This window comes from Lolium rigidum, chromosome 1, assembly GCF_022539505.1.
Source record: "Lolium rigidum isolate FL_2022 chromosome 1, APGP_CSIRO_Lrig_0.1, whole genome shotgun sequence".
Lineage (NCBI taxonomy): Eukaryota > Viridiplantae > Streptophyta > Magnoliopsida > Poales > Poaceae > Lolium > Lolium rigidum.
In genome coordinates, this window is record NC_061508.1 from 52,888,085 (window position 1) to 52,904,934 (window position 16,850).

The window sequence follows — 16,850 nt, forward strand, 5'->3', positions numbered from 1 at the left end:
TAGCTCTGTCAACCATCTTCTGATACAGTATAAAACATGCACAGAGGACTTTATGCCTATTGCAGATGATCATCCCAGGCCTAGGAGGGATCTAAACCACCCAAGAGGTTTGATTGAGGAAGCAAATGATTGTTGCTTATGCTTTGAGTGTGGCACATGAAATTGAAGGTGATGCTTGTTTCAATCTCATTGTGATAATGGTAATCTTTTCGGAATGTTTAATCGCCTTCGAACATACATTTTAAAGATAATATTGACAATAGTGAAATTGCATGGAGCCCCCTTATGTGGTTTTGGTAATTAATGACAATCCCTATGGACTAATGTTTGCATTGAGTTATATTTTTAGGAGCTATCCATAGGCAATGCTTGAACCACTTGTTGGCTTCAAGGTTGCAATAAGAAGAAATTGATGAAAAATATTAAGTGTCTAGTATGTCTTGAAGATGAAGTGAGCCCTCAAAGTTAACTTCAAAACATCAACATGATGAAGAATAAAAAAATGATGTGCAAGTTCAAGATGAAACATCTCGAAGAGATCATTTGCTTGAAGCTTGCCATCCATATGGTGATCATGGATATATAAAGATGCGCCGAAGAAGAAGCTCTCCCATGGTAGAATATGGGGGACCAATCTACAAGACTTCGTCAAGCAAGCACAATCAAGAAAGACGTTCCATCTCGTTGCAGTCAAGATCGTCATCATCCAACTCAAGAGGAACGCACAAGGTTAAGATTTGCTCTTGATAGGGTTCCTTTATTACCGGTCTCATGGTGTAGTTGGAGACCAGTTTATAGTTTAGTTGTCGTACTATCAGAGGGCTCTCGAGTGAGTAACTCGATCGTATCCTTCAGAGAGCTCAAACCTTTGCATCCTTGCATCATATTTCTTGATTGTTATTTGGATCTTATCCATGTGATGTTTTAGAGCTTGTTCTTATTCTCATGACAAACTCTAGTTCATCAAGAATGGTTTTTGCACGGGCAACTTGTTGCATTTTCGAGGTTGAGGTTTTACCGGTATGTCTTTTTTAGATAGGTCAAACCTTTCATCATTTATTTATATCCTACCTTACTGGACTATGATAGTTCCCTGAATGATCTTGTAGAGTTTGTTACTACCTTTGAAAAGATCCCAAGATCATCAAAATCGGAGTCCGAATGCTCAAGTTATGGTCATTCTCGTTTTGGTGTTTCTGCAGTTTTCGGGGGGGGGGGGGGATTCCGGCCCAGATTACAAAATTTCCGGCCAAATGTCCGGCCCCCTTACTCCGAGCAGTTCCATTAAGTCCTTAGCCGTTTTTCGAAGCCTGGGGGTGAAAATTCTGGCCCGGGGCGGAAATTCCGGCCTCGAATGTCCCAAACGGCCATATTCCATTGGGAGGGGGTATATAAGACCCCCTTCTTTCTCCTTGGACTGGTTGCTTCTTCTACTCTCTCCCTACTCCATTGTTGACCTTGAGAAGCTTCCTCTCCCTCTAATCCCTCCATGATTCTTGCACCTATTTGAGGGAAAAGAGAGAGATCTAGATCTACATCTTGACCAATCAAATCACTCTCTTTGTGAGGAGAATCCACTAGATCTACATCTTAGAGAAATTTGGTGTTCTCCTCTTATTTGTTCTTCCTCTCTTATTCCCCCAATAGCTTTTGTAGCTTTGTTGGAATTTTAGAGAGGACTTAAGCATCTTAGTGGTGTTCTTGCCACTGCATTTGGTGCATCGGTTTGAGTTCTCCACGGTGATTCGTTGTGGTGAAAGCAAGAATGTTGTTACTCTTGGGTTCTTGGAACTCTAGACGGATTCTAGGCCTTTGTGGTGATTTGTTGAGAGCCTCCAATTAAGTTGTGGATGTGTGCCCCAACCTTTGTGTAAGGCCCGGTTTCCGCCTCGAAGGAAATCCCGTAGTGGAACCATGACCTAGGCTTTTATGGTGAGGGTCACTGGAGAATAAGGTGAGGCGACTTCGTGGCGCTCGGTGTGTGGTGTGACTACCGCATCTTGGGTTGAGGTCTTTGTGGAGTTGGTGTGCATCGAGCAACCACACCTCAAGGTGAGGTCTCTTGTGGCGTTCGGGAGCACTAAGCCACCGCACCTCTCCAACGGAGATTAGCACTCGCAAGAGTGTGAACTTCGGGATAAATCATCTTCTCCCACGTGCCTCGGTTATCTCTATACCCGAGCTCTTTACTTATGCACTTTACTTTGTGATAGCCATCGTGCTTGAAGTTATATATCTTGCTATCACCTAGTTGCTTATATTGCTTAGCATAAATTGTTGGTGCACATAGGTGAACCATAGTATATAGGCTTTGGGCTTGACAAAGTAAACGTTAGTTTTATTCCGTATTTGTTAAGCTCATCTCGTAAAAGTTTTAAACCGCCTAATCACCTCCTCCCTCTAGGCGACATCTGTGTCCTTTCAAATAGCCATTAAGAGAAGTGAATCCTCCAGTTTATTTCGTCGACATGTATCGAGCCACCATCGCTCTCATGGGCGAGACACGAGGAGTTGCATCCCAATTTAGCATCGCGTACTATTCTATCGAATACAAATTCATGTATGATCGCTTGAAATCTGTGAAATTAGATCAATCTTGTTAGGAGGTACTGCCCAAGGAAAAGAAAAGGTGACTTCCAGATCAGGGATAATAAATAAAATAGGAACCGGATAAAATCGTATATCGAAACGACTTCTGGCATCACCGGAGGGATCGGAACCACATTCGTATGCCACCTATTTTTCTAGATAGGACAAACTATTGGAAGCAAATGGAAAAGGAACACTGAGTAAAATCAAAGAAACTAGCGGACACTAAATAGATCCAAATAGGTGTTTAGAGTGAAGCTTCATGGCTTATATGAAGCCCTCTTTGATTCATAGGATTTTATAGGAATTATGTAGAATATGGATCCTATAGGAAAATTTCCTACATAAGTTGTTTGATGCATAGGAATATATTCCGTAGGAAATAATCATATAGTAATCTTGTAGTGCAAATTTTATAGGAAAACATATTAGGTCATGCCTCATGAAAAATTCCTTCGCTACAATCACACTTCTTTCCGTATGATTCAAGTATGCATGACATTTCAATATATGCTTTTCATATTCCTATGATTTTCCTATCCTGTGAATCAAAGGAGCGCTGATTTGTAAGAATATTGGAGAAAAATATAGGAATCGAAAATTTTCTTTGGTGATACTATTTGTCCATTTGATTCAAAAGAATGAAGCATATAAAAAGTGTAGAAGATACTCTTTTTGGCATAGGTTTATAGGGAATACAAAGAAATTCTACACTCATTCAAATCTCTTTTTCTACATTTCCATGCACAAAGAACGAGCCAAAGACCATAAATTACATGATAATAACCTAGTCTTATCTTTATATATACTTTAACATTATGCCTTATTCTGTTTGCTAGGTTTCCCTAATTATTTGTAATCGGGAGGAATGACAGTTTGATCCTTTTTTATCTTTAGTTTATCTTTTCCTTGTTTTTTCTGTTTTGTTGGATAGAAGTGCGGACTTGTTCCGTTATCTGATGATAGTAGAACCCGGAGCCCTGTAGCTTCGTATGGGAAAAACCCACTTTAACCTCGATTTAATTATGCTTGTTAGCATTTCTGTGTTTTTCTTCTTTTTCTGCAACTCAAAAACTTGTTTCGCAAAATTCATGTGTTTTCTTATTCTTTGCTTAGCACATGCATCACATTCCTATGATTTTTCTATTCCTATATCTTTAAATCCTCCAAAACAAAGAGGCCCTAAGTCTTTATAACGTTTGTAAGTCCTTGGAGGCAACGCCTCAACGGAAGAGTCGGTGTCATGTGGCGGCTTTATTTCCAACGAGCTGTTAAAAACACCAAAAAAAGAGGTTTCACATGTCTTGTCAATCTAGAGCCAACAACAAACCAGCAAAAATATAGCTTTATTTCATAATGAGAAGTACAAACGTTTACCAAGAAATGTTGTCTTCGAGTTTACAACAATATGTTATGAAATAAACAGTGGGTTGGCTAGTAATTAAAATACAGAGTACATGTCGGTGCATTTTTGCTGCCTTAAACAATTTGTGCAAACAAGCTATTACAATCCTAAACCCAACTAGTAGCAAACAAATATTACCTAGTGTAGGCACACCACATACAGTGCAGATACCAAAACTTCCCTCCACCCACTGCTGCATACATCAAGCTAATGTCATCGATATTATGCAAACAGGGACATCATCACATCATCAGCTGAGTTTCTTCTTGGTAGTTGTAGTCAATGTAGCCCAAGCGTTCAATAAATACCAGGAATAACCCTGTATGGTACTTTATTGCAGTAGGTCTTCCAATACTTGCCATACCTGACAAAAGAAATTTCATCAGGCACAAAAGCACAGAACTGGATATTGCTTAAACCCGAACTAACCAAATAAGTACAAACAACAATTTATCGGTGCTAGCTAAACAGATAACTTAAAGGTTGTGTTACATACTTTGATGAGCATCTATCGTCATCCCTCTTTGCTCGGTCGAGCAATAATATGGTCAGAAATATCACATAGAAATATGGGAGAAACTGCAAGTGAGCAAAGAAAAACAATTAATACAATCCCAGCTAAATTTGTCATATGATACAATATACGGCATGCTTACGTGATCGAAAAGAGCTGGGACGGTCCAGAAAAATGCTGATAGTATTTCTGGGACATAGTGAAAGTGACGAGTCAAGCCCCACCTGTCCAAATAGAAAACCAAGGCTCATGCTCAAATGGCTATCATCTCTGCATATATATGGTCACAAATTTCATTTTTTATGAACAACGTAAAGAAAGAAAACTGAATCTTAGACTCACCATCCAGAAGTCAAGAGAAGACTGGTTTTTGTTTCTCCATTTGTGGTCTGGTAGGAAGCAACAATCTGAAGTTCCACCAAAATAAAGATGTAAGCAAATCTACAAACATGAAAGTAAATTTTGGCTATTTTAGAAGCTTAAAACTAAGACCTTTGTCGGAGCTTTGCCCCAGACTAAGCATTTTCCATTGGTCCGGCGAAATTCTTGGCGTTGGCGATCACAATCATAGTTTATATAGATGCACAGTATTCCAGCAAGAAGAATTGACAGTGCCAGCTGCAACAAGATTAACAAATATTCCTTTCAAGTCTTAGAACTAAAACTGTGAATACGAACCAAAGTATCAAAGATATTGTCTGAAAAAATAACCTGGGGACCCAAATTCACAGGATGATTGACAAGGTACATTCCAGGAGAGGTATATATCGATGGAACCCATACCAAGCATCCCCAGCAAATGTAGAAACCGGCTGTAGAAAATCATGTCAGACAAAAATGATGATCTGGACCCAAAAAAAGGGAACACACCTTTACAAGCTAAAAATTGAGTAACTTTATTATAATAATATATTAATTCAATCCTGATATGACGCAATATACTTTAATAGGGGTTCTTTTGTATCTACCAGTATATCCAAGAACTAATATTAGACACTGATGGCCTTTTGCAGACGTACGAAGTTTGAGTGTTTTGTTAGATTCATTCTCCTATTGAAATAAGTCAATGAGTATTCAAATTAAGCTAGAACTTTTCCTGCAAGAAATTTTTCAAGTATAGATATCTCCAACAGGTTGAGCCAAGTGGTTTATTTCATTTCTGCACTTGGATGTTTGGATTTTGATAGTAATATTAGCCTCACAGAACATGTTATTTTCCATAAGTTTTATGGCAGTGCCATGGTACAACCTAAAATATCATATTCACATTGTGAACATATATTTGTTATTTCTTCTATCACATTTTTAATCTGACGTTAAAAATTTCAATGGTCTATGTACTATAGCATCAAATATTTTCGGAATTTTCATGTTGAATTGGTGTCCAGATGGAAAGATGATACCACAACTGGAGCAGAAAAATGGTGATTGCATTTGATATGTTGCCATTAAAAACAAAATAAATAAATTTCCTACCTCTATCATGAGCAATGTCCATAGTGCACCAATATCCAGACTCCCACCAATAAAACTTAGTGATATAGATCAACATCAGTGCAGTATTGACAAGCATGGAGTCTGCAACTCGGCCATTCATTTCATACTGCATCTCAAAGTTCATAGAGACCAACTGAGTTTGATAGAGAACTGCAGCATATAGCATAAACACTAACAGAGGCTTTCTATCTTTACATTGCTTAGTATGAATATAACACATGAACGAATATAGGCACAAAGATAAACAAAATCCGATAGCAAACAATTTAAAAGTGTGCTGTTTGATTGGGACTAGTTTAAATATTACTACTCCCTCCGGTTCATATTAATTGACTCTAATATGGATGTATCTAGAACTAAAATGTGTCTAGATACATCCATATTGAAGTCAATTAATATGAATCGGAGGGAGTACAATGTTCTGACCTGCTTTATGCAGTAGGTTACAGCAAGAACAGCCCAGGACATCATCCCAAAACGGCAGTTTGTAAAGACTTTGATGTCAAAATGCTTGCCAATCCGAGGATACAGTTCCATTCCCTGAAAATGTGCATTTTAGATACATGAATCAGCAAGTCCACAGGACATAGCTCATAACTCCAGGCAATGTAAAAAATATATCACATGGATATAATAAGACTTACCCAGTAGAAATCGATTATCGCGTTCCCTGAGGATCCAGAATCAGATGAAGATGGTGCTACATGGCCCTAAAAGGTAGAATAAATTATCAACCAACAAAGGAAGCATAGGGCTACATAAGTATATGTGCATACAAAGATCTGTTAAATAACCGCACCTTTATGTACAGTAAAATACAGAACACAAAGCTTCCAAAGACGAGAGTCGAGAAGATCTCCCCCAAATGATCATATACTATCGCAGGGTTAAAAATTCCAAACCTGACATGAATTTTTTTGTTAGTGAATGGAGATATAAGTTAGCCTACAAGTAGTCCTTATCATATCATTCAGATTCATAAAACTGCAATAAGAAAACAAATGACCATGCAAGTAGGGGCAAGTCACTGGATTGTTTAGGGATGAAACCACCACAATGATTAATAATGTTGTAATTTGAGTTTAATCAGTAGTTTCAGCCAAGACAATAAGGTAGTCGATCTTACCACCAAAGGCTTAGGTAAGTGGCGAGTGTCACTGCATATGCTTGCAAACCATTTGCCTGCCAGGAAGAAGAGAGTACTATTAATAATTTAATGCAAGTACAGGTCAGTGATGCTGACGTAGCAGGTAGTAATTAAATGAAGGTACGATCTGAGCTAGGTACGATCGATTAGCTAGGAAATCAAGAGTGGAGAGTAGATTAGAATACCTTGTAGACGGGCACATTGCCGGAGGGTGAGACGGGCCCTTCGAAGCGCTTCCCGGGGAGAAGCAGCTGCAGGGCGGCCTCGAAGAGGGCGAAGCCGAGGATGATCTTCCCGGCGACGACCGTGGGCATGGGCCAGATGGACCTGAGCCCCTCCAGGAGGCCGTGGTCGCGAAGGTGCTGGTACGTCTGCACCACCGATCCGTCCGCGTGCACCATCGTGTACCACCTGCGAGAGCGAAACGGCGAGGGCTAAGATGCGAGATCGAGATCGAGGTCGAGGGAGCGGAGCGGGCTCGATCTGGGATGAGGAGGAGGAGGCGCGCTCACAGGAGGATGACGAAGGGCGGGCAGAGGGAGAGCAGCGAGAGCATGGAGGCGTAGGTGAGCAGCGCGGAGTGCACCGTCTTGGACGGCGTCGGCCGCGGCGGCGGCGCGGCGGGCGAGGGCTTGGCCGGCTTCCCCATGGCGTCAGCCGCCTCGCTTGCCCTCCGGATCTCGCGCTCGCGCGGGTGGAGACTGGGGAGGCGACTTGGCTTGACTGAGGCGTGGTTGCCGATGGGGCGCTCCTTCCTTTAAAACCAGGATCTCCGTTGGGTCACTGCATGTGGGCCTTCCGTTTTTGTTGCTTCCCCTGGCAGCTGCTGTGGACTGTGGTTTTTGTTGCTTCATGACATGTGGATTTGGGATCTGTGATGTGGTGCACTGGTGCTGCACTTGGACACAGGGAATATTGGGCATGTATAATGGTTGATAAGACGGTTTTATCTTATGCCTTATGCCTTTTGATATGACAACAAAACATGATATACAATGGATTATTTTTTAGTCTAATCTTTAGCCTCGTGTATTTCTAAAAATATGGTGAGACATATTGTGCTAAGAGATGATCTCTTGCCAAGAGAAGGCAAAGATCTTTTTTGTTTTTCTCTCCTCCAACTCAGCAATTATCTTATGTGGCATTCCTAAGATAAGACTAAGATAAGACCATTCAGTGGCGGACCCACCGTAGGGGCGAGCAGGGGCGGCCGCCCCGGGTCTCCCATGGCGGAGCAGGTACCCCTCCCTACCTTGCCTCGACAGAATGGACTAGCGCAAGTGCGCCATTGATGAATCTGATGAACCTTTCTGCGAAGAGGAAGACGAAGACAGCCGAAGCAGTGCGTGGGCTGGTTAGCTGTTAGCTGGGCTTAAGTGAAAGGTGAAATGGCCCAACCGGTATCTCACTCTGGTGGCCCTTATTGACTTGGTAAAAACAAGTCTTCCACCCTGAAAAAAGTCTTAAGCACAATCTGCATCGCACACACTACTACTTATAAAAATTCTCCAATACACAAAATGTAATTCCCATTGCAGACGTTGTTCCTGCTCAGCTGGTAGCCTAACCAGGCCGTTTGTCAAAAAAGTTAGACTTGGTTTCTCTCACATGTGCTTGATTTAGCTTGGTAATTTGGGTTCGTGTTGTCGCTTGAAACCATTGTTTTAAATGGGAGGAGTCAAAATAATATTTTGTGAATCACTTATTTTTTGGTTAGACTATATATTTATGCCTAAAAAATATGCACATTGTACTTTCGCCCCAGCTAACCTTAATTTCTGGGTCCGCCACTGAGACCATTGTACATGCCCTTAGAAATAGGGCTTTCTATCTATGGCGAAAGTGGAACACCATGGGTATGCCCTTAGGAATAGGGCTTTCAAATAGCATACTATTTTTTCGTTGAAGCGTCAGAACCAGCCACGGCAGCGTCCTCCCCTTCCCACCCCAAGGGCGTACCCATGGTGTTCGCCACAATGCTAACAAGGTACTCCCTCCGTCCCAAAATGTAAGGCGCCTAATCTTTAGCTAAAAGGCCTAGCAAACTTCCACTAAAGGATTTCCTCGAGACGAAAATCGGTCCTTTACAAAGTTCTTGGGGCACACATCAACAACCGAATTGGAGACTCCCAATATATGTAACAACACAACAACAAGAACAAGAACAAATCAACCACAAACAACTAGGATTTTCAAAGAGAAACACTAGCAAAGGGACCCTCAAGCAAATGAGGGGGAAAAGTAAATCACTTCGCTGAAGGTGTAGATCGGGGTCTTCTCCTTCGATTCTCCAAAGATCAAGAAGAAGAACTTGTGCAAGAATGAGCAACTTGGTGTGGAGGAGGACATCTAGTGAATCTTGTATTTCTTGGTGTGGCTCTAATGGTGAATGAACTTGTGCAAGAATGAGCAACTTGAGCTGGAAGAAGAAGGGGGTATTTATACCCCCCCCCCCCCACCAATTGTAGCCGTTGCAAACTTTTAGGGCCGGAAATTCCGGTGTTAGTTGGGGTCGAAATTTCCGCACCCTCGACACAAATGTCAGGGAAAATTTTCGGGGGGCATCCAGTGGCTCAGGACCTTAAGTCCTTAGCGAAATTTTGGGGGCCAGATATTCTCAGAATTTCTGGCCCGGAATTTTCGGCCTGCAAATTCCATAATTCTTCTTTTCTTCTTCCTTTTCATCAACGGCTTACCCCCTTTTTAATACTTCCCACTTCAAACTATAATGTAGATTATATATGCACACTAAGCCACGTTAGATCATCACATATGTTGTCATCAAACACACAAAATCATAATTATGGAGAGACGTTCTTTCAATCTTCCCCTTTTTGGTGTTTGATAACAACACACAGATTTGCAATAAACTTACTAGCACCAGATAACATGTTGACACTAAGATAGAGGCACTCCCCCTAGATGTGTGCATATAAGTAGTTTGCATTTGAATACAAATGCACCACACATAGGTTCAAGTGACCTTGTCAGATACGCTAGGCAACATGACACGATAATATGAGCAAGAGACGTAGTCACATATAGTTGAGACTTTGAGATAGAGATCATACTCATATGGTGATATAGAATACCGAATACCATAAATTACACACCATATAATAATGCATAGTCTCAATATATAAAATACCGAAATCCATGTCTCACACAATAAACCATATTCCAAGCACACATAATATAGTTCAACACAAATGAAAGCCAAATGTTCAACAAATAAAAGGGACACAAGCTCTCAAAGAGTGGTAAAAGGCATATGCTTGTGTCCTCCCATGCAAATCCCGGAGATACCCTACATATAACAACTTCTCCCCCTTTGACATCGAAATGCCAAAAAGGGAGAAGAGCGATGCTAAGCGCCCCAAGAGAATCACTCCGAGCTCGAGCCTTACTCATACTCGTCCTCGATGTCCTCTGTGGTTGGCGGAGTACGAGAGATGCCACTCCTCAGAATACTCTGCTCGATCTCTGACCAGTGAAACTGAGAAGAGTGCCAGCTGTTGTAGGAGGGGTGGACAGGAGGCTGAGGAGGAGGACCTTGCTCACCACTGAGCTTATGCAGAATGACCGCTTGTGTATGCTGGATATCGGCACGCTGACGGCTAGCCTGAAAGTTCTCCTTGTGTATCTCAATGTTCATGTAGAGGACATTCCTTTGGAACCAGTTCAACTTCTTCACCTCCTTCTGAATAAGAGGTGAGGCAGCTGAGCGGCCAAGCGCGGTGCCACTAGCACGGGCATCTCCCATAAAGGACACAACCGTAGGGGCATGAGTGGCGTCAGTCTTTCTCTTCCGATAGATCTTATTTACCTTATGTTCCACTCGAGGGTACTCGCTCAAATCCTCAGTCACAACTGTGTTATCAATGAGCAACTGAATATAAGGAGCATATGGCATGGTAGTCCGACTCACCATCGCATCGTGTATCTCGTGGAAGATATAATCCATAACATCAACATTGTAGTCCTTATTCTCATCATCTTCAACACACTCGCCGGCAAGAGCAAGAAGGCTCACCAGGGCTGCACGAATAACATCACGGTTCCCTCCACTTGGGGCAATGTTGTCCCGAAAGAAACGAAGAAGCTGATCATACAGTGGAAGGAGACCGGTAGTAGTGCCAACTTTACCATGCTCAGAATAGAGCTCATAGAGTGAGTCCTTGTCAGGGGAATTTGGACCATGGAGACGATGGCCAGCGTGGAAGGGATATCCAAGAAGCTCAGCAAACCTGTGAAAGTTGGCTTGACAGGGAGTAGTGCCAGTCATCACATCATGGTATGTTCCTCATCCTTTTTGAAGGCAAGAGTGAAGTAAAATTGCTGAATGAGTGGAACGATGTAGTCCTGCCGCAGTCACATCAGCTTATGCAGCCTCATCTGTTTAGTCACCCACACAACATCCTGAAAGTGATCCTTCTCAGCAAGAGTATCCAGAGCAAGAGGATGCGTCGGTCTCACTTTGTCCATCTTCTAATAAATGTCTTTGTATATGAACAGCTGCTCATTGCACCAGAAACGAGTGTCCTCAATCTTCAAGTCCCTCTCCATGTCCTCATACCAGTTCTTCTACCGGATAGCTCCATACTCAATGGAGTACATATCATTGTAGTTGATCCGCAAGTCCTTTCCTTTCTGGCCCATGGTGGCGGACTTCCTCGTAGCAGAATGTCTAATGTCGTGGTCTTTGCGAGGGCGACGTCTCGTGCGCGAGCTATCTGTGAGAAGAATAAAATGGATAGCATGGGACGAGTGAGCACACAAGTCATATCAAAGAAACATGCAGTATACAGTAACATCAATCTAGGTTCGAACTATTGTGGACATAGACATTCAAAAGTTGTGCTGCAAACACCTTCCAGGCCGGAAATTCCAGTGTTGTCCAGGGGCGGAAATTCCACCCAGGCCAGAATTTTCGTTCCTTGTCGGGGCCGGAATTTCCGCCCCGGCGCCAGCAACATTTTTGAGCAGATTCTAGGTCTAAGCAGTAGATCAGATTGATTCTACTATGTAATGCAAGACATCTTAACCACTAGGGATGCAGATCCTCCAAGCATATTGACAAAAAAGACAAGAAACTCCAAAACTAGATAGCAAGGTTTACCGGAGTCCATAGGCAAAAATGCTTGGAGGGGAGTGACCCTAGAGATGAGTGGAACGATCCTTGGCCAAAAACCGCGGAGGGGAGTGGCCGGAGTTGCTCCGGCAAGGTCGGGAAGCCATCGCCGGTTGTGAGGAGGAGAGAGGGCGCGGGGTGGGAAACTGGTTGCTGGGCAACTGCCCACCCTGCGTGCCCTACAAATCCCCTCGCAGAACACCAGTCCAGAAATTCCGGTGAGATCAGAAATTCCGGCCACCAACAGGGCGGAAATTCCGACCCTGGCGGAAATTCCGGCCTCCGGCAGGGCCGGATATTCCGGGTTTCTGAAGCACTCAGAAATTCGAAATATCCGGCCCATCAAGCATGGTTATTTGCACTCACCCATATATGAGATAACACAATGAGTATCATGTCATGTATCGGTGGAAAATTGACTAGCTAGATGAGAGACCAACAATTTCCGTCCAACGACTTCCGAACCAAGTTTCAGCAAAAAGACTTGTGTGCAAGATGGAAATGTTTATAGATGAGAATAGGCTTGGGTTTAGATAGCACAAACTGTTAATGGTGCATGATCACTCAAGTTTGCAAGGTTTAAGCAAATAAAGGCCAAACTAGAGTGATTTCCCATAAGAACATGTAGATGGTGAATAAAATCCATTAAGCTCCAAATAATGCCAACTCTTCACAAAGAAGAGTGTGGTGGCCTAGGCCACCATGTATGAGTGTTATGGTATGGCACCGCGAAGATGTATCTTGGGTCCAAAAACCAATACTCGTCATTGAAGCTCACATATCAACAATGATATAAAGAGAATAATTTCTTACTATTGGCATTATGGGGGGAGGGATAGCTCAATAATTTAAACTGCACTCCCCGTATCTCCATGCCCACATCTATGCCAAATAAAGTTTTCAGAATAAGGTGTGTTTGCAAGATGGTCAAGCTATACTCCTCGAATCATTGATATTTAGCTCATTCCTCAAATAGCAAAACCTTGCTTCATCAAGAGGCTTCGTGAACATATCGGCGAGTTGGTCTTTAGTTGGTACATAGCATAGCTCAATATCACCACGGGAAACATGATCTCTAATGAAATGATTCTGGATTTCAGTATGCTTCGTTCTTGAATGTTGCACCTGATTATAGGCAATCTTGATGGCACTTTCATTGTCACATAAAAGAGGCACTTTGTCACAAGTGACACCGTATTCCCTTAACGTTTGTCTCATCCATAAAAATTGAGTGCATCCACTTGCGGTGGCAACATATTCGGCTTCGGCGGTGGAGAGAGATATACAATTTTGCTTCTTAGAAGACCAACATACCAAGGACCTACCAAGAAATTGGCAAGCCCCGGGAGTTGATTTCCTATCATCCTTGTCTCCCGCCCAATCTGCATCCGTTTATCCATTAAGAAAAAAACTTAAGCCTTTAGGATACCAAAGTCCATATCTTGGGGTATCAACCAAATATAGAAAGATTCTTTTGAGAGCAATCATGTGGCTCTCTTTAGGAGAAGATTGATACATTGCACACACACCAACACTCAACACTATGTCCGGTTTAGATGCACAAAGGTAAAGCAAGGATCCAATCATGGAGCGATATACCTTTTGATCCACCACTTTACCATTGGGATCTAGTGCAAGATGACATTTGGTAACCATTGGAGTGGCTACACCCTTCATTTCCTTCATATTGAACCTCTTGAGCATGTCTTGGAGATATTTTGCTTGATTGATGAAAGTCCCTTCTCTCAATTGCTTGATCTCAAAACCAACAAAGAACCTCATCTCTCCCATCATAGACATCTCAAACCTATCGGTCATAAGCTTTGAAAATTCATCATTGAAATATTTGTTAGTAGAGCCAAACATAATATCATCAACATATAATTGGAAAACGAAAAGCTCTCCATTGACCCTCTAAGTAAAAAGAGTGGGATCGATTAGCCCAACATCAAACCCACGGTCTAACAACAATTCTTTAAGGTGCTCGTACCAAGCTCTAGGAGCTTGTTTGAGACCATAAAGTGCTTTATCAAGCTTATAGACATGGTTAGGAAAGTCGGGATCCTCAAACCCCGGGGGTTGCTTAACATAAACCTCTTCATGCAAATGACCATTAAGAAATGCACTTTTCACATCCATTTGTTGCAACTTAAAATTATGATGTGATGCATATGTAAGAAGGATACAGATGGACTCAAGGCGAGCCACGGGAGCATAAGTTTCTCCAAAGTCAATTCCTTCAATTTGGGAGAAACCTTGAGCTACCAATCTTGCCTTGTTCCTCACAATAATTTCATGCTCATCTTGCTTGTTCTTGAATATCCACTTAGTGCCTATAACATTGCGGCACTCCTTTGGCTTCTTTACTAAAGTCCATACTTTGTTGCGCTTGAAGTTGTTGAGTTCATCGTGCATAGCATCCAACCAATACAGATCTTCAAGAGCTTCAAATAATTTTTTTGGTTCCACTAAGGAGATATAAGCATGATGATTGCTAAAGTTAGCCAATTGTCTTCTTGTTGACACTTTTTCTCTTACATCACCAAGAACCTTGTCATGTGTGTGTTCAAGACGTTCCAAAGTTCTAGCTCTTCGAGCAACACGACGGGCCTCAATCTCTTCCCTGGACTTGCTAGTCCTTGGAGGGATCACTTGATTAACTTGATTGTTTGGATCCCGTCTTGACCATCAACTTGAGCTTCCTCAATCTCTTGAGTGTGCTCAATATCATGTGCTTGATCTTGGACATCATTCGATGAGTAGCAAATATTAAAAGGATACTCATCGGAGTCATCATGAATCCTTGGTTGATCTTCTCCTTGATCTTGCACATTAGAAGAAGGGTCTTGTTCTTGTTCTTGGGTTGGTGCATCATTAGATTCAAGAGATGGAGTTTGTTGATGTTGTGAAGATGAGGGCTCCACCATAGTAGAGCATAGTCCTTCCCGAGACGCCACACCGTGTCCCTCAATGGGGCGGAAAATCCCACACCCATTCTTACTATGGCATCTTGAGGTATTTCATCACCTACACAAACATCAACTTGCCCCACTTGGGAGCCATCATTTTCCTCGAATGTCACACTACAAGATTCGATGATAATCTCGGAGGATATGTCAAAGACTCTATAAGTGTGAGATTCGGCACCGTAACCAACAAATATACCCTCCAAAGCTTTAGGAGCAAATTTAGATAAACGAACTCTTTGATTTTATAGAAACACTTACACCCGACACCTTGAAGTATGAGATGTTAGGTGATGGCGTGTAAGACACACGTCCGTTGGGAACCCCAAGAGGAAGGTGTGATGCGTACAGCAGCAAGTTTTCCCTCAGAAAGAAACCAAGGTTTATCGAACCAGTAGGAGTCAAGAAGCACGTTGAAGGTTGATGGCGGCGGAGTGTAGTGCGGCGCAACACCGGGGATTCCGGCACCAACGTGGAACCCGCACAACACAATCACGGAACTTTGCCCCAACGTAACGGTGAGGTTGTCAATCTCACCGAAGCTTGTCGTAAACAAAGGATTAAATGTATTGTGTGGATGATGATGATTTTTTGCGAAGAACAGTAAAGAACAATTGCAGTAGATTGTATTTCAGATGTAAAGAATACGACCGGGGTCCACAGTTCACTAGTGGTGTCTCTCCCATAAGATAAGCAGATGTTGGGTGAACAAATTACCGTTGGGCAATTGACAAATAAAGAAGGCATAACAATGCACATACATATATCATGATGAATACTATGAGATTTAATCAGGGCATTACGACAAACTACACAGACCGCTATCCAGCATGCATCTATGCCTAAAAAGTCCACTTTAGGGTTATCATCCGAACCCCTTCCAGTATTAAGTTGTAAACAACAGACAATTGCATTAAGTATGGTGCATAATGTAATCAACACAAATATCCTTAGACAAAGCATCGATGTTTTATCCCTAGTGGCAACGAGCACATCCACAACCTTAGAACTTTCTCGTCATCGTCCCGGATTTAATGGAGGCATGAACCCACTATCGAGCATAAATACCCCCTCTTGGAGTCACAAGTATCAACTTGGCCGGAGCCTCTACTAGCAACGGAGAGCATGCAAGAACATAAATAACATATATGATAGATTGATAATCAACTTGACATAGTATTCAATATTCATCGGATCCCAACAAACACAACATGAAGGATTACAAATAGATGATCTTGATCATGATAGGCAGCTCACAAGATCTAACATGATAGCACAATGAGGAGAAGACAACCATCTAGCTACTGCTATGGACCCATAGTCCAGGGGTGGACTACTCACACATCGATCCGGAGGCGATCATGGCGATGAAGAGACCTCCGGGAGATGATTCCCCTCTCCGGCGGGGTGCCGGAGGCGATCTCCTGAATCCCCCGAGATGGGATTGGCGGCGGCGGCGTCTCTGGAAGGTTTTCCGTATCGTGGCTCTCGGTACTGGGGGTTTCGCGACGAAGGCTTTTAAGTAGGCGGAAGGGCAGGTCAAGGGGCGTCACGAGGGGACCACACAACAGGGCCGCGCGGCCAGGGTTCAGGCCGCGCCG

At 42.6% G+C, this 16,850-nt stretch overlaps 1 protein-coding gene across 1 annotated transcript; it reads right to left on the minus strand.

Annotated features, from left to right (window-relative positions):
• Nucleotides 1-3,916: 3,916 nt before the first annotated feature.
• LOC124685348 (7-dehydrocholesterol reductase-like) lies at nt 3,917-7,801 on the minus strand. Its single transcript, XM_047219700.1, has 13 exons — nt 7,665-7,801; nt 7,338-7,563; nt 7,132-7,187; nt 6,805-6,907; nt 6,650-6,715; nt 6,432-6,545; nt 5,985-6,111; nt 5,220-5,320; nt 5,001-5,126; nt 4,851-4,915; nt 4,651-4,732; nt 4,491-4,573; nt 3,917-4,358 (listed from the first exon to the last, which is right to left on the minus strand). The coding sequence occupies exons 1-13, from the start codon at nt 7,799-7,801 to the stop codon at nt 4,292-4,294; spliced, it is 1,353 nt and encodes a 450-aa protein (XP_047075656.1). The 3' UTR covers nt 3,917-4,291.
• Nucleotides 7,802-16,850: the final 9,049 nt, after the last annotated feature.

What these genes read in the sequence shown, in the direction of transcription:
- LOC124685348 (XM_047219700.1), bottom strand. Translation starts at nt 7,801, where the DNA reads ATGGGGAAGCCGGCCAAGCCCTCGCCCGCCGCGCCGCCGCCGCGGCCG. An exon ending in GTATTTTACTGTACATAAAG is followed by an intron (nt 6,716 to 6,804) that starts GTGCGGTTATTT and finishes TCTACCTTTTAG; the next exon opens with GGCCATGTAGCACCATCTTC. An exon ending in CTTCTCTTGACTTCTGGATG is followed by an intron (nt 4,733 to 4,850) that starts GTGAGTCTAAGA and finishes CTATTTGGACAG; the next exon opens with GTGGGGCTTGACTCGTCACT.